This window comes from Lissotriton helveticus, chromosome 11 (assembly GCF_964261635.1).
Source record: "Lissotriton helveticus chromosome 11, aLisHel1.1, whole genome shotgun sequence".
Classification (NCBI taxonomy): domain Eukaryota; kingdom Metazoa; phylum Chordata; class Amphibia; order Caudata; family Salamandridae; genus Lissotriton; species Lissotriton helveticus.
This window is the reverse complement of record NC_136072.1, coordinates 793,531,367-793,549,394: the sequence shown is the minus strand read 5'-3', so window position 1 is coordinate 793,549,394 and position 18,028 is coordinate 793,531,367. Positions and strand designations below refer to the sequence as shown.

The following is an 18,028-nucleotide window of genomic DNA, read 5'->3' as shown; positions in this document are numbered from 1 at the left end:
CTTCTTCTTGGAAGGTGTCTGGTCCATAATTTCAGGATCCAGCACCTGTTCAGTGGGGCATCTTCTGGCCTGTGACCTAGTCACAGCAAGCACATGTGCTGGCAAGCCTAACATCTCCATGTGAGTCCTCTGCTCCACTTCTGACCATTGTGATGACTCCAAATCATTGCCCAACAAACAATCAACTGGGAGGTCTGAACTGACTACAACTTTCTTTTGTCCCTTCACTCCACCCCAGGAGAAAGCCACAATTGCCACACTATGACTAGTAGTGACATTGCTGGCATTGGTCACCAGGAAATCAGTACCTGGCATGATCTGTCCAGGGTCCACAAAGTTAGGTGTCACCATGGTGACACTTTGTACAAAGAAGGGGTTTGGCCCAGCAAAGTTAAGGAGGGAAGGTAGGGCCGATTAACAAGAAAAAACGGAGAGAATGTACCTCCACCACCAATTTTTTGAAAAATTATTTGAACAGAATAAACGGAAATCAATACGTTTATCCTAGCCGTCGATTTAGGCTAATTAGTTTTAATTATTCAACGTATTTAAAACAAGAGGGTCATGTAGTCTACTCAACAGAGAATCCATTTTAGTGAAGTTACACTAACAATACATACAGAAAAAACAATTACCACAAATCAATTACACAAATACATACAACTAATATTACAAAAAGTCACAAATCATTTTCACAAAGTTAATCAAACATGTAATCACAATAATGTTGAAACTACAATAAACAGTGAGACAATTGGAATATGAAAAAATAGAATCAGTTTTGCATAATAATAAACAATTAGTCATTTAGCAAAAAAAACAGCTATATAAAATAGCAATTGCGAATTTACGCAGAATATCCTATATATCAAGATTCAGGCTATACTCAATATAATTGGTTTGTTGGGGACCTGGTGAAGACTTCTGGTCATTTTGCTCATTCTTAACATTACCCTTCTGGTCTGCTTTCTTCTGACCACCCTGGTTCTGGTTCTGGTTCTGCTTGATCCTTGTCCTGACCCATTTGTCTGCCTTCTTTCCCAATTCTTGGGGAGAGGTCAGATCTGAATCAACAAGGTGCTGGTGCAGCAACTGGTTCTGACAATTGTTTAAAATTTGTTCTCTCATCATTAGATTATACAATCCTGTGTAATCTGTAACCTTGCTACCCAGCAACCAGCCCTCCAAAGCCTTAGTGGCACAATCCACAAAGTCAGACCAGTCCTGAGACTGAGTTTTCTGGGTGTCTCTGAACAGCAACCTGTACTGCTCAGTGGTTAAACCAAACCCATCAACCAGTGTATTCTTCAGGACCTGGTAATTGTTAGCATCCTCCACTCTTGTAGTGAGGAGCTTATCTCTACCTTTACCATCAAAGGAGAGCCACAGTATAGCTGCCCACTGACTCTGGGGAATGCACTGCACAGTGCAGGCCCTCTCCAGAGCAGCCATCCATTTCTGGATATCATCCCCTTGCTTAAAGGGGGGCACTATTTTAGTCAGGTGTTTAGTATCTAAACCCTTCTCTCTATCTCTTGGGAGATTGCTGCCACCAGTGGGTGCTAACCCACTCATCTGCTGCTCTCTAGCAAAGGCAAGCTTCTCTTTGGCCAGGGCAAGTTCTTCCCTTTCAATCCTCAGTTCAGCTTGTCTCATCCTAGCTTCATGCTCCCTTCTCTGAGGGGAAGTAAATCTCCTCTGTGGAGGATTCCTTCTCCCCTGAGAAGAGGCATTAGAGTGCAGAGATCTATTGGAGTCCCTAGAAAGAGATCTATCTCTCCTAACTCCAAGGTTAGGCCCACTTCGGGTTAGTACTGGGGGTCCCCCAGATCCTAGCCCAAGTAAGTCTAAGTTGGCCCTGGTTAGCCTTCTGACTACCTCAAGACCTTTGTCTACCTCATCCCCAGAGAGTTCCTCCTGACCCTCCTCCTCCTCAACTGCAGTATCAGTGTTGGGGAGGTCTGGATCCCCAGAGGTTCCTTCTAAGGCTGGCATATTCTCATGTAACTGAGAAATCTTTCTGGCATCATATGTCTCTAAGAGACCTATCAGAAAGGGAATTGTGGGGTTAGACCCCTGCTTCAGTTTCCTGGAGACACAGATCTGTCTCATCTCCTGAGAGCTGCATATCTTGAAGTGACCTGTGGAGGGTCATCACTGACCAGGGGAGTCTCAGTAGAGTCTCCCTGAGTCGACATGCTTTTCTAGTGAGGTGTAAGTGGTGCACTTACCTACACTATATGTTTGCCTACTGATCCCTTGCTAGAGTTGTAGTTTAGGGTGTGCTAGGCCCTAGGAGCTACAACAGCTGGTTCAGTAGAACTCAGAGTATTCTAAGCTAAGTTATATGTACCTTTAGTACTTATGTGATCTTTCACAAGATATTCTTAGGGCATGTGTGGTAAAACAACAGCAAGCTCAAATCCCAACCGCTGCTCACCAATGTGAGAAGTTGGCCTGATGTGCAGTGTTCACTATTCTAGTGATCACTATATATCAGTCCAAACAACCCTTATTGATGATTGGTTGTAAGTCAACCTTATAGACCAGCTATCCTAGTAGCATGGATACGAGCAGTCTAAGGCTAAGACTCTAGAGGGCGTGTTAAGCCAGCTGTTTTACCATCACATTACCCCTTGAACACCCAGTGAAAGGACACCACACAAGTGTTATGAAAATAAACAATGTATTTATTAGAATCACAACAACCCTGTACTCTTTATGAGGACAGGGTGCTAAGCACACAACAAAACTCTTATGAAAATACTTAAGTTAGCACGTTATACACAAATGCCCGAGGGGCACGAAAAACCATATATTCTAAAAGTGGAATGCAAATTACTAGCAGGTAAGTAACTGTACTAATAGGCTTTGGAATCGCTAGGACTTGACTATAGAATCGTTAGATTACTTCTAGGAGACCTAGGGGACTCGGGTGCAGAGTGTGCACTCTCACGCGGGATGCGGGACAAAGTCTATGGAAGCTAGAATTCACAAAGTTAGTGTTCACGGGCGAACCCGACCTGGTAGGAAGAAAACGACAGTGGATCCTGACCCTAGGATAGTGAGGCTATGCTGGGACACCGAAGTGCCGAAGTTACCTAGCCCAGGGGCTGCAGCTGCATAGGTCTGAAAAGACGTCGGGAATCTCGTTGCCGGACCAGGAGCCTGGAAGAAGGGAGTTGCTGGCAGGCGACCAGTGAAGGAAAGTTCGATGGATCCAAGCCTGGATCAAGGAAGAAGGAAACCTGAAAGCAGAGGGGACCAAGTTCTTGAATCACTAGCCAGTGATTAAGTGGGCACCAGGATGGCACCGGGCGAAGTCACCGCAGTCAGGTGAGTGGGCGCTGCTGGGCTCTGCAGTCTCTCGGACCAGGAGGCGTTGTCGGCGACCAGGATGGAGGTGCGAGCTGTCCCACGAAGGTTCTTGCTGTCGACGTCGCTGGACCCAGGATTGGGCAACAAGTCTTGGCAAATGCAAGGCCCACGCGGTGGACCTAAAATGGCGTCTTGGGCGGACCAGGAGGGTCCAGGGTACTTCTCCGATGGAGGGAAGCAAGGGCCAGTCTGGAGCAACCAGACCAGCAGCAGTGTTGTCGTCGGGCGTCGTTCAGAAGGCCACAAGCCAGCGGGCTAGTAGCCAAACAACGCGGTGAGCAAAGCAAAAGCAGAAGGGCCCCACGCCGATCGTGGAGATGCTGGGGGGCTGCTCTTCGGTGCTGGAGCTGCTCAGGGTGGGGGCTTCTCGGACCCCAAAGCACTCACCCGGAAATTACTCGGTGGGCTTGCTGTGCAGAAGTCGTGCAGTCTTGGCGATGGCCGGTCCCTCGAGGTCTCGTCGCACCCACGGTTCTCAGCTGTGCTGTAGAGGTGGGTAGAGGTCAGAGGTGCCAGGGAAGCCGGGTCTCGTCGAGCTGGGCAGTCGGATTCCGGAGGAAGGACGTGCAGCAGACCGCAGTGTTCTTAGATGGTGCCTGCGGATGCAGGGTGACTACTCCTTAGCCACAAGGGAGAATCTTGAGGAAGAAATCGTGAAGTCCTTTCGTGGAAAGTGGTATCTTGATTCCAAAGATGATCTGATTTGGAAGGGGGCCAGTCCCTACCTTTATCTGGGAAAAGGGGGCTGGCACGCGACTAAGTCCTGCCCTAGGGGTGGGACCAGGAGGGGGGTGGTTACACCCACTTCCTTGGCGGGCTTTTCCCCAGCACAGGGTCTGGAGTGTCCCTGGAACTGGTTCCAGCCAGCCTATGCACAGTGAGCACCGGGGTGCCACGTGCAGTCACCTTCCTCTAAAGCCCTGCCTACCTACAATACACAAAACCCTGTCTGGGACGGTGCTGGCACCGCCCCTGGCAGGAAACCCTTTGTCCTTATCTCCTGCTCTGGGAGGACTCCCAGCAGCAGGAGGGCAGACTTGTGTCTCGGTGGCAGCATCCATTTTGTGGACGCTAAGGCTCTGTCTGACTTTTAACCGGGTTATAGGTTACATGCATGTCGTGTCCCTCTAGAAGGGTGGAATGCTAACCCCGTCGCCAGAATTGGCGAGGGGTTAGTATTCCAATTCGTATGACACCTTACTCGACATGTTTTGATAAAGCGATACCAGAGTTGGCATTTAACCGCGAGGATTATAATGCACTTAAGAGTATATGGTATGCGATATCATGGAAACGGCTAAGGGATGGGTCCCGAAAGCCGCAGACAGGCTCAGCTCATGCCAGAGCACCATCTCACACGATTCCAAGCACTCTGCCTTCAGGATTGTTAAGGCCTGCCATAGGAGTGACTGATAGGAGATCTGTGTGTCCATTTTAGGGTTAGATATAAGTATACTATATCTAAAGCAAAGGGTGAGTACACCACCTTGCCCCAGCTGTCGTGCAGCCAGTTGTGTCAGTTTTAGTTAGTCAATCCAGGGGTGGCACAATACATGCTTCAGCCCCTGGGAGACTTCTGGGTGCACCTCAGCCCTGGGTACAGGGACTTGGAGAGGGCCCAGTGCCAATTCAGTACCTGAGTACAATTTGGATAGAGAGAACAGCTAGGCTGTGGGTCTGATTAGCAGGCCCACAGCCAGGGAAAGTCGTAAACCAGTGCAGCAAAAAGCAAAAATCTGGGTGATCATAGGATTGCAGACCCTACTCTCCTACAGCAGGCTAATGGGAGAAAGAAGTGTCGATGGCTCTCCCCCGCCAGGTGCCGATCGCCCCCAGCCTCCCCGGGCGCTGGCTCTACACCCCTGCTGGGTGTCTGGACTCCCTCATCCCGGACCTCCCGACCTCCCAGTGCGAGGGTCCGGACATCAAAGGGCGCCAGACCTATAACCGAGGCAGCCCCAGAGCAGGAAGGGAGTTGTATCCTGGAGTCGAGAGACACGGAGAAGAACTCATCCTTGACGGACTGCTGGCGCTGCCGCAGCCCTGCCTTGTGAACTATCGTCCTGCCTGCTGGCGCTGCCGCGGCCTTCTGCAACCTTCATCCTCGGGGGACCTGCTGGCGTTGCCGCGGCCCGTTGTAACTTCCATCCTCGTGGGACCTGCTGGCGCTGCCGCGGCCCGGTGTAACCGTCATCCTCGTTGGGACCTGCTGGCGCTGCCGCGGCCCGTTGCCACCTACGATCTCTTCGGGACCTGCTTGCGCTGCCGCGGTCCGACCTGTCCGACCGCCGAGCTCGAGGATTGTGAGCTACTGCCGTTTCACCTCAGTACCCGTAGGTACCAAGACTGTCCCGCTACCCCCTTTCCCTACTAGAGACTAGAATTGAGAGGATCATCGTGTCCTGATCTCCTTGTATCGTACTACCTTACTTCAAGAACTGCCTATAAAAGGTGTTAACCTGATCTTCGTGTGGTGTCCATCTGTGGGGGGGAAGTTACTTGTCTGTACGATCGCTGGAGACGGCCCTCACCGGAGGCCTCTCCCCTTGTGCTCGGCCGACCCTCCAGGTCCCCGTCTAACAGTTGGGTACCACTAAAGAAGTTAATGGTAATTGGCCCTCTATGTATGCTGGATCAGATGGTGCTGGCTTATATTTCTTACCTACCCTAGGGGTAAGGATATGGGCCCTGACTGGGTCATTAAAAATATCGTCAATTTGCCTGATCATACCCTTGAGCATGGGAAAAGTGTGTGAGGACTTTTGTGGGCTACTAAGGGTCTCTGAAAGGAAATCCTCTTCTATGGATTCCTTATGGAGCTGAACCCCATGGTAGTTAGCAGCTCTACCCAGTAGTTCTATATAACCTACACTGTCGTCCGGTGGAGAGGGTTTGGTAGGTTAAGGTTAGGATCATTCCCTGTGGTGGAATTGGTGTTATAATCTGTGCAGGGGTTTGGGGATATTGGTTCATTGTCCCCATCCCCATCATCCTCATCTTCAAGTGTATGTGGTTGTGAGTGTTCAGGTGAAATCATTAAAGGTTGAAACTGAGGAGAAGGAGGAGATGGAAGCAGAGGAGAAGTATTGGTACCAACATTTTTCCTTTTTAAGGGAATGTGGTAAACCTCTTCTGACCCAGGTTTCCGTTTTATTGTCAGTTTTGTGGACATATGTCCAGTAGTTGGGTGGATATATAGCTCTGTTTGGGATCTGGTTTGGAAGGCGGAACATCGAAATGCTGTTCCTTAGATGGAATCTGCACATCAGGTTGTTTCGGTGCCGAAATTTTAGGTGCCGGAGTTTTGGATGCCGAGAATTTCGGATATGGAGGCGTTTTCGGTGTAGAAGGGGATGGGGTGGAGCCCGTCTTAGACTTCAATCACGAAGGTTTTGGCTCGGAGCTAGTTTTCGAACGGTTGTGCGCAGAGCCGGAAGGTTTTTCGATGTGTTTTGTTGCCGAGCCGGAGGGCGGGGCCGTCAAACATATTCTCGGTACCGACCATGGCCCGGAGGCAGGGGTGGGACCAGAGCCTTCTTGTTGGGCTGAGGTGGCCTCTGGGGCAAGGGAGGATCTAGACTCACGGTACGCTGCCTTTGCTAGATGTCTTCGTCTCCGGAGCCATAGTCCGAGATGGAGATCGGGTCTTGTTCCTCTTTGGCTCCCATGGCGTCTCCGGCCTCTTGTTCTGAATCCTCTGTGAATAGGTCCGGAATGGAACTTGTGTGTTGGCTCTGCATGTTGCGACGTCGAGTCTGACGGTCGCTAAGTGTCTTTTTCGATTGGAAAGCCTTACACACATCGCAGTCCTGTTCTCTGTGCTCCGTAGACAAGTACAGGTTGCACACTTGGAGCAGGTCAGTGCGCGGATACTTCACGGAGCACCGAGGGCAGAATTTAAATGGAGTCTGTTCCATCAGCTGCGAAGCGGACCGACACGGGTAGGCCCAACTGCCTCCCACGAGCTACACGATCGAAAGAGGGTTAAGTAAATACGATACGCGGAGAAGGGGATTATGTGATCGAAAACAATACCGTTGAGGGCGAGTGTCTTGCGCAACAAGGGAACCGAAGAAACGAATGGCAGAAACAAAATCTAACAATGGAGTTGATGTCCATTCGCACTATCACCGAAAGGAGGGATCACCTTTCTTGTGACTGGAAAGACTTCTTCGAAGAAAAACAACTTGCAAACATCCAGACAAAACGCTAGATGGCAGGAGTATGCAAAGCATGTGATCTACAGCTCACATACATGCCTTGAACAAAATACATTTTTTTCCATTCTAACTTCAGTCACTTTTCCCATCTTTAAGGACATCCTTCCCTCTCCGTTATTTTCTAATACATTTCAAGTGGAAGAGAGACACAAGTTACTTTATGTGGAGAACACATGCCAGTACATTCACAAAATGCAATAACATACACCAAGTCTCTCTTGGAAAACTCTGAATTGTGTTACACTGAAAAAGTAAAGCAAGCATTGGCAAAGCCAATAGGTTTCGCCTATACAAGATCTATTGGCTTTGTTACTGTTTTTTTTTTGTTGATAATGTTGCACAGCAGTAAGAGCTGCTGTGCTAGATAGCTTACAGTAAAAAAGGAAAATGTGATATGATCAGACTGAGTCATTGTGCTCTTTTTTTCTTAAAGCTATGCACGCACAAAAAAGTTAAAATCGTTATTTTACGTATACTTAACATGCTGTTTATATTCTTAAATAAATGCCCACTGCAATTACCAGCGTGTCAAAGTGTAGCTAAATGGAACACTGAGCATGGAGACTGTGGTGTTATGGCCAGAGCTCCTGACTTTGAAGCTGGGGAAGCAGGTTTGATTCTTGGAGCTGGCTAAACATGCTCTGATTCTGGGCAAATTAGCTCCAAGTATTTCCGATTGACTTTGTACTATATAGAAGAAGCTATGTGGGGTGGGGGAAAGGGTATGCAAAGACGGCAATGAGGTGGTGGTATGGATGGGCCAGCAACTAACAGAATGAGGATGCTGGAAAGTATAAAAGAAAAAAAGGATGTAAAAACAAGTTAAAATTGTTATGCCTGTAAAAAATTAATGTGTCCCTGTGTAATGTAACTGGCGCTCATGTTAATCGCTCAAAGTCCTTCCAGTCGACTTTGCGCTATATAAAACAAGCTATGACTAGCAACAGGATGGGGAAGAAGTATGCAGTGATGGGAGCGAGGTGGCGGGAGGGTCAGGCCGACAACGAATGGGCATGCGGGATGGGGCATGCAGCGATAGAAGTGAGATGATGGTAGGGATGGGCAAGTAACGAAACAGAATGTAGACCATGAAAAGTAAAGTGTGCAGCCAGTGGAAGGACACTGGTCGCCGGGAGCGGTACTTGGTCCCAGCAAGGACAAACATGTGGAGCCGAGCAGGAGGCTGGAAGACGCACTGACCAACAGGAAGAAGTAATCGAGATTGACGTAGGAGCCAACCAATGGTAAGTTAGGTAAGTAATGGGTGGGCTGCAAGCCCGTTTTAAGATTTTATTTTCATATTACAAGCAATTTCACAAGCACGGTGCAAGAGTTATGTAGGCAAAACCTAATGACTGACTGGTTCTAGGAATTAGCATTCTGGGACATTCAGTGTCAGAAACTTTTTGGGTTCAACTTTCACTTTACAAAAATAATCACAATCGGAGCTGTAGTAAAGGTAGAGGTTAATGTGATCTGAGAGTGAGTGGAGGATACTTACCACACTGGTTTTGATCGGTCAATAGTGGTGCGAAGTCTGGGCTTCACATAGTCATAGTATCCTTGATTCTTGTGCTCCTCCTGACACCAGACCAACTCCGCATTGGGATACTTCTGCACTTCTTTTTCAAGAAGGTCAAATGGGAAAGGTGATAGCTACGGGAAGGGAAAGAAAGCTATTAGCCTGGGTATTCGGAAACGGTGTCCTCTGAGCATTAAAATGATGCATACAGGGCAAGTTACGAGGTATGCAAACTCTAAGCTCCTAGAAATGGGTGGAAATGCCACGAGGGCATAATTTCAAAAAATATGTTTTGCTTCATGGAAATCAGATTTTTGTTAATATATTTCAGGAGTAGAAGTTTTAAAACTTGAATCCTACCTGTTCCAATCTAGTAATGGCCACATCTGCATCCATCTCACGGGTGCTGCGCTCTTTGTTCAGTTCATAGTACACCTTGCCAGTGCAGAACAGCAGCCTCTTGACGCTTTCGGGGTTGTGAGATGCTGGCCCGCAGTCAGAGATGATACGCTTAAAGTGTGTTCCTGAAACAGGATACAAATTCAAAGACTCATCAAACCAGCACAGCGAAAGCTCTGGTGAGCTGAATACCTATTTTGTTAATGCAGCGACAGACAGTCTTGATATTGTACACGCTTAATGAAGATAAAGAGTACCTGCAACATATTTTTTCTACTGATCTAAACCTTGTGTATTTCCTCAATTATAAGTTCGTAAAATACATCAAAATAAGGTAATGCCTGTACAGTGGACACTAGTTTCACAGATAAGTTCACCAGCACAACACAAGTGGCTGCACTCTAAATAGATTGTAAAAAAGATGTGAGGGCGACATTAAAGTCTTTGTCAACTGAAAGGAAGGACACAGGTGTAAGAAGCTGGCTCTTTATATACTATACCAAAGTAAGGTATACTGCGCACAGAGTCTAGTGGATCCCCAAAGGTATAGCAGAGGCAAAAGTAGATAATACCTTATTCTCTTTTGTGGTAGTGCGGTTGAGCAGTCAGGCTTATCAGACGGCAGTATTAAGCATTTGTTGTACACACTCAGGCAAGAAAGGATGTCACACATTCAAAGACTGAATCCAGACCAATTGTTTACATAAAAAGTTGTTACTTTGTTATTTTCATTACTAGAACCAAGACTCAGTAGTTTCAGTTTAGACACTATTCCAGGTAATTATCATTCATAAAAGTAGCATACTTATAAAAAAAAATCATTTCATTCAATTAAAAACATTCATGAGTATTCATAGGACAAATATTACCAATAGCAGTAGATTTTTAGAATGGTAAAGTGCCACGTGCCCTCACACCATGTCTTAAAAGATTAGCCTACATCTAGACCGGTTTCCATATCAGACAATTGAATAACCAATAGAAACATGGCTCTACTGTATTTCTTTTCAAATAGAGGGGTCAGGAACAACCTAGTATAATGCATTAAATGGATAATAAAAAATGTAACATAATTCGGCCAGTTTTGTTGTTGCATGGGCAGAGAATAGCAGCAAGATTTGACGGATACCCAAGCGGGAAGCACAGTAGATATTGGACGGTATCAGATCGAAACCTGAATAACAGCGGGCATTACCATCTCCTGCAAGGCTGTCATAAATACACAGAGGGATATTTCAGGGCACTCAAGGACAAATATGCAGTGATCAGAGGTTTCCCTTCTGCATTTCTGTGACGCCTTTCCTGCACTGATTCATAAAAAATTGAGGCTACTTTTCTTTTATTAAATCTTGAACATACATTTGTCTCAATAAAGGCCCTCTGCATACCAATCTACTTAGAAGCAGGTAAGTGATGCTTGGTTGATGATTGTTAAAGACATAGAATGCACTGGTTTTAGGGTAAGGGGGGTCTCAGGTCAGCACCAAGTCCACACCACCAGCAGCGCAAGGCAGCTTGGTGCAGCGTGCTTAGAAAGTGTCGGGAGCCCAATGCCTCCCTATGGAGGTTGCCGGTCGTGGAAAAAGACCACAGGCTGGAGCCAGAAGACTGGAAGAAGGGAACCAACAACTGGAGGATGGGGTTGAAGAGTTGTTGGAAACAAAAACACTTTTGATCGAGCACCTCATGGCTCGGGGTCTGTGGCTGCAGGGGAATCTTTTTGTGTTGGATTCTTCTCATTGGTTTTGATCACTGGCGGGGGGGGGGGGGGGGGAAACCTTCTGGATGAGGCTGCAGGCGTCAAGGAGAAGGTCGGAGGAGGTCATCAAACGCTGGATCCCAGGTCAGGATCGCAAAGGGGACCTCGCTAGGTGTTGGGCTACTCTGATCCAGGCTGTAGGCATCAGGTGCAGAGTGGTGAGGATTCACGGTTCTAGCTGCATTCTGGAGTCCTGACTTGGGTTGCTGTTGGACAATTCTGGTGTACACAGGGGATCAGAGTCTTTTGGGAATAAAGGGCCGGTCCCCAAGGTTCTTGGAGGCTGCTGGCTGCAGGACTCGTTTGGTTCAGCATGCATGGGTTCTGTTGCAGGAGACAGGCCGACAGGGCTGGGGCCAAAGCAGTTGTCTTCCTTTTCCCTGCACGATTCAAAAAGGGGGGTGGTGATGGACAGAGTATCTGAATTAAGCAGAACACTCCTACCCAGTCAAAAGATCAGGGCTTGATCCATCACCGATTTTTAGCTCACTGCACCATCCCAGTTCAGAACCTGGCTACATGCAAATTAGTCTGACCCTGGCCCAGTGCATCATGGGAACAGGGCAGACCAAACTACCAAGCCAATTCTTTACTGGAAAGGAAACAAGCTTCCGGGGACGGGTTTCTGGCATTACAGCCGTCTTCGGCCCGGCTTGCTTGAATCCTGATGGTGCAGTGAGCAAGGGACTCATGTCTGAGCATACCCTTCCACTCCTATAGTGGCCAAAACGATTCAGAAAAGGGGGTGGTGATGGACAGAGCATCTGAATTAAGCAGAACACTCATACCCAGTCAAAAGATCAGGGCTTGATCCATCACCGTTTTTTAGCTTTTGTGCATAGACTGAAAGCAGTACAAAAGGGGGTGGTGATGGACGGAGCATCTGAATCAATCAAACACTCACACCCAGTCAAAAGATCTGGGTTTAATCCATCACCGTTCTTTAGCCCACTCTGCCACCCCAGTTCAGACATGGCTATATGCAAATCAGTCTGAACCTGTGCCTCAGGGGAACAGTCCAGCCCGAACTGCATAGACTGAAAAGCAGTACTCCACTAAGAGGTGCGTAACCAGTGGAGGGAGCAGATGACTTCAATAAAGTCCTGAGGACAAATTTTGGCTTGCTCTCTTGACAGGATGTTCACACTGTTTGGTAAAAATGTGTGGAGTGAACTGTAAGAAACTGGCTCCATATATAATGCTCCAAAGTGAGGTAATATACTGTTTATTTTTACAATCAAGTGAGCCTAGCACAGGTAAGCATGAAATACTTTTCAATAATAAGTTACTGGATATACAACAGTTTGAAAATGCAATAGGAAATGTACTTGGTTTGATTTACAGGGGAGCAGTAGTATGCAACACTTCGCAAATACAGTACATTGGAATAAATAGGCTTTTTCAATAAATTGCAGGTAAGTTACTTTCACGTTACTTTTTCTAACTCAGTGATGGATGCCTAGATTCAGCACAGGGACATTTACTGACAACAGGTTAGAAATGTGTTTAGGTTATTGTTACGATTTTTAAAGAATATTTCGAGTTTTCAAAAAACTCCACACTGTCAATGTTATCCTATGGGAGGAAAACAGGTTAACGGTTGACAGGTGAGTAAACAACTGTGGGAGTTAAGGTTCTGGGGTTAGACTCAGGGGTCCCCCAGGGTCAGTGATGCACTGTTGCTGCACCCTTAGCGGCACTAGGGCGGCCGGGTGCCGAGTGTTGAGACCCAATGTTATCCTACGGAGGACAGGAGGCTCCAGTTGGTGGCTGCTGGAGAGCAGGCCACTGGGGTGTGGGAGCAAAGCTAGGGTTTAGCTCAGGGCAAGTTGGGGACCAAAGTAGCACCAAAGATGCACCCTCAGCGGCACTAGGGTGGCCGGGTGCAGGGTGCTGTTTTGAGGTCTGGTACCCTGTTTCCAATGGAGAACCTCCGGGACAAAAACACTGCAGGCTCGGGGACGAAGATCTTCCAGGTGTGACCACCACTTGGAGCGGCAAGTTGGAATGTTGATGGTTGGTTAGGCACCGTTGGTTGGGCACACAAGGCTTTTGGACGTCTGATTTTCTTACCCGCTCTGGTCGCAGTAGGGGGGGGTCCTCTGGATTGAGGCTGCAGGCGTCGTCTGGAGGCTTAAGGCTGGTCAGTGGTCGCCCGATCTCGGGTCAGGATCGCCCGGGGGGCGCCTTCCTCGTGGTTTTTTTCCACTCGAGCTCGGGCCGGGTTCAGCGGATGTAGAGTGGGCTGGATTTGCGGTCTCTGGCTGGCACCAGAAGCTGCAGTTTAAACACATCCAGTGTTTTCGGGAGATTGAGTACTTGAAGTGAAGGCAGGCAGGTCCTCCGGGGTTTGTGAGGTTGCTAGCTGCAGGATACACCGGGATTTCGCAGGAGGCAGGTTCGAGGGAAGACAGGCCTGTAGGGCTGGGGCCAAGTCAGTGGGTTTCGTCCTCTTGTTAGCTCTGCACGGCTCTTCGGTCCTTATCTTCTTTTCTCGTGGTTTCTGGATCTGAAGAAGGAAGGTTCAGGGTGCCCCAAAGTACGAGTTACTTACCTTCGGTAACGATGTATCTGGTAGAGACGATTCTAGCCACAGATTCCTTAACGTAGAATTATCACCAGGCGTGAGACTGGATCCGGAAACATTTTTGCCCAGCATCCCCGTGCTCCGGGGGATGGCATCACGCGGCTCTACCCAGGTGTCGCCCGCATACGTGACGTCAGCGAGGTCACATAAGTTCCACCCCAGCCCGCCTACGACAGTTTTCTTCGGAGATCGGAGAACTTTTCCGCACCACAACGCGGAGCCATCAGACAAAAACTGTGGGATTATGGGAACAGTGTGCAAAATAGCAGAAAAAGTGGAAACAGAATGGTGACGAGCTACACCATAGGAAGCAGTGTCAACACTGCAGCAGCCAAAGGCAGGGAAAGAAAAAGAACAGAGTATAGCCCTGATCAGCCATTCTGCAAGGATGTAGACAGCCCCTTCTGGAGACAAGGAACATATGCAAAATTGTCACAACAATATTATATACAGCAGGACCACAACCCCAAACAGGAAAAACGAAGGGGAAACTGGTCTCAAAATAAACAGGAACGACTAATCTCCAGGGGAACCCCAGCACAGAGTGCGACAACTCCCCCCAAGGAAGAAGGGCACGGGGAGATGACCCCAACCCAGAAGGCAGCAGAGGGACCAGAACCCTCAGTAACCAAAGGAAGAGGGAGGGGAGGGAGAAAGTGAAGACAAGCCCCTAATCTGGACCAGAGCACAGGGCACAGGAGAACATAGAACTCCACCCTACAAAGATGCACGAGGAGGAAGTAACAAGAGCAAAACAAAACAAAACCTCCCGTCAAAAGAGCGAAAGAATGAGCTCACAGAAGACCCCGCCACCTACCGGGAGGCGAGTGCAGAAGACCAAGCCAAAGGCCCTCGCAGAACGGGGAGGAAGGGCGGGCCGTGAAGGAATCTGCGGCTAGAATATTCTCTACCAGATACATCGTTACCAAAGGTAAGTAATTCGTACATATGATAGAGACTACTAGCCGCAGATTCCTTAACGTAGTATAGATACCCTAGCCACACCCACTTATCCAAGAAATTTTCCTGCCTTCTGGGGTTCTTGAAAATAGGGTGTCATCCGCAGATAGGAAATCAGGAATTTCCTGGCCCCCTAATTTGGGGGGAGCCTTTATTGCAATTACACTATTGCTTGATTACCCTAATAATATGAAGAATAAACAAAGTAGGGGCCAGAACACAACTTTGGCGAACACCTCTTTCAGTAGGAATTTTTTGTCAGTTTGTCCCTAGCCTGCCATCTGACCTGCGCATAATTATTGCTATATAAGCGTATGAATGGGACAGCAATGGTTCTGGCACTCCCATTTTATAAAGAACAGATCTTTAGCTTCGCCCTAGGAACTAGGTCACAATCTGCTGTCAGATATACAAAAACCACATACAGGTACTCACACCTTAGCCGGAAAGTTTTCCAAACCAATAAGGAAAAACGGAAGACTTGATTGATTGTAGAGATATTCTCCCTAGACCTTTCCTACAAGTGGGATGAAACTTTTGCTTCTTGTATTCAATCCCATACTCAGGCAGGAATCTGTCTACTAATGATATCTTGGGCGTTGCCAATAAGACTAATCTGTCTGTAATTAGCTGGGTTATCCCTGGCACCTTTCTTCGATGCAAAGGGGTATATAAGGACCAAAGATTATTTCCAGACTGCAAAAGCGTAATCTACCAGTGGCGAAGCACAAGTTACTACTTGTGTAACGATATATCTGTAAGAGACACTAGTTAGTGATAGATTCCTTACCTTACAATATCCCCAGGCGTCAGACTGGATCTGGAAATTTTTTGCGTAGCAGTACCGATGCGTGCCGGTAGGAGGCGTCGTCCGCGGCTCCGCGTCCGTCGTCGTGGCGCCGTGATGACGTCGTCGGAGTACTTAGATACCAGAAAGTCCTGGAGGACGGAACGGCCAAAGAAGCCATACCTCCGGACTTGGCTGTCCAGGCAGTAGTGTCTTGCGAACGTGTGCAGCGAGGCCCACGTAGCTGCCTGACAAATGTCCTGCAAGGGCACACCTCGGCCCAGGGCAGTTGTAGTCGGCGTGGCCCGAGTGGAATGAGCCCTCAGCCTAACAGGGGGTTCCTTCTTAGCCAAGGAGTAACAAGCCTGGATGCACAAGATGATACACCGAGAGATGGTCCGCTTGTGCACCGCCCATCCCTTCTTAGCGCCCACGTAACCAACAAAGAGTTGGTCATCCACCCGGAACTGGCGTGTGCGATCCGGATAGTAAGAGAGTGCACGTTTTGGGTCCAGACATTGGAGCCGCTCTTCCTCTTTAGAGGGGTGCGGAGGCGGAAAGAAGGAGGTCAAGGTGATGGACTGCCCGATGTGGAAGGCCGTGACAACCTTGGGCAGGAAAGAGGGTCTTGTCCGCAACACAACCTTATCCGGATGGACAGAGAGGAAAGGAGGTGTGGAAGAAAGAGCCTGGAGCTCACTCACTCTCCTGGCAGAGGTGATGGCAACCAGGAAAGCAGTCTTCAAAATAAGAAGACAGAGAGGACAGTTATGGAGCGGCTCAAAGGGAGCACACATGAGATAGGTAAGAACAAGGTTCAAGTCCCACTGAGGCATCACCAATGGAACAGGAGGGAACAAGTGTGTGATACCCTTCAAAAACCTATTTACAATTGGGTACTTGAACAAAGATGGCTGATCAGGTAGCCTTAAGAAGGCGGAAAGGGAAGAAAGGTAGCCCTTGAGAGTGCCCAGAGCAGAGCCCTGCTGGGCAAGAGAAAGAAGGAAGAGGAGAACCTCAGAAAGAGGGGCAGAGAGTTGGTCCACAGCCTTTTCTGTGCACCATGCCACAAATCCGTTCCACCTGTAGGGGTATACAGACTTTGTGGAGGGACGCCTGGCTGCCAGAATGACATTACAGACTTCAGGAGGCAAGTCAAATGGCCTCAACTGTCGCAGCTCAATCTCCAAGCTTGTAGGTGGAGACTGGACAGGTTCAGGTGGAGGACCGTCCCCTCCTGCTGCGACAGACGGTCCTCCTGAAGAGGCAGACGAATCGGGGGATCAACAGACATGCTGAGTAGCTCTGGATACCAGTATCTTCGTGCCCAGTCCGGAGCCACAAGGATAACCTGGACCCGGTCGCGCCTGATCTTCAGCACTCTGGGCAGAAGTGGTATAGACGAAAAGGCGTACAATAGACCGCAACTCCACTCGCGACGAAAAGCGTCGCCGAGCGAGTGGCGCCTTGGAAATTTCAACACACAGAACTGATGACATTACGCGTTCTCTTCTGTGGCGAATAGATCTAACCAAGGCTGTCCCCACTGCTGAAAGAGGCCTTGCGCCACGTCCGAGTTCAGACGCCATTCGTGAACCATCATGCACTGACGGCTGAGTTTGTCCGCCCTGGCGTTCAGAGAACCTGCCAGGTGTTGAACCACCAGAGTCACACCCTGATGTTCCAGCCACTGCCAGAGGCGCAGAGCCTCCTGGCAAAGGGTCCACGACCCCACCCCGCCCTGTTTGTTGCAGTACCACATGGCGGTGGTGTTGTCCGTGAACACCTGCACTACACTCCTCGGACAGAGGGGAGGAATGCCTTCAGTGCAAGTCGTATCGCCCGCAGCTCCAAAAGGTTGATGCGGAGCTGGGACTCCGCCGGAGACTAGAGGCCTCTGATCTCCGCCTCTCCCATGTGGCCCCCCCCAGCCCTGGAGAGACGCGTCCGTCACAACTACGTGCTCCGGTTGGGGTAGGGAGAGGGATCTGCCGCTGACCCAATCGCGGTCCGTGAGCCACCACTGCAACTGTCTTGCAGTGCCCTCCGAGATCAAGACATGGTCGGACAAGTTGCCCTGATGCAGGCCCACTGAAACTTAAGGTCCCACTACAGAGCCCGCATCCGCCACCAGGAGTGATGCACCAGAAGGATGCAGGAGGCCATCAGCCCCAGAAGCCGCAGCGTCAACCTGACCGAGACTCAAGATGAAGGTTGAAAGATCGGAATCAGAGCCTGAATATCCCGAACCCGCAGCTCGGGAGGATAAACACGAAACTGTGCCGAGTCTAGAACCGCTCAGATGAAGAGGAGCTTCTGAGAAGGACACAGGTGTGACTTTGGCACATTGATGGAGAACCCCAGCAGGTGCAGGAGGTCGGCCGTAGTCTGGAGGTGGCTGACGACTGTCTGGGGC

The 18,028-nt window shown here is 48.9% G+C and overlaps 1 protein-coding gene across 4 annotated transcripts in view; it reads right to left on the bottom strand.

Moving 5' to 3' along the window:
• Positions 1 to 18,028, bottom strand: part of OGDH (oxoglutarate dehydrogenase) — a 666,388-nt gene that overhangs the window by 34,706 nt on the left and 613,654 nt on the right. For all 4 annotated transcript variants that reach the window (XM_078666769.1, XM_078666768.1, XM_078666770.1 and 1 more), the window contains 2 exons: positions 9,481 to 9,644; positions 9,100 to 9,254 (listed from right to left, as the gene is read on the bottom strand). In XM_078666769.1, coding sequence (XP_078522895.1) covers positions 9,100 to 9,254; positions 9,481 to 9,644 — 319 coding nt within the window. The remainder of the gene's footprint in view (positions 1 to 9,099; positions 9,255 to 9,480; positions 9,645 to 18,028) is intronic.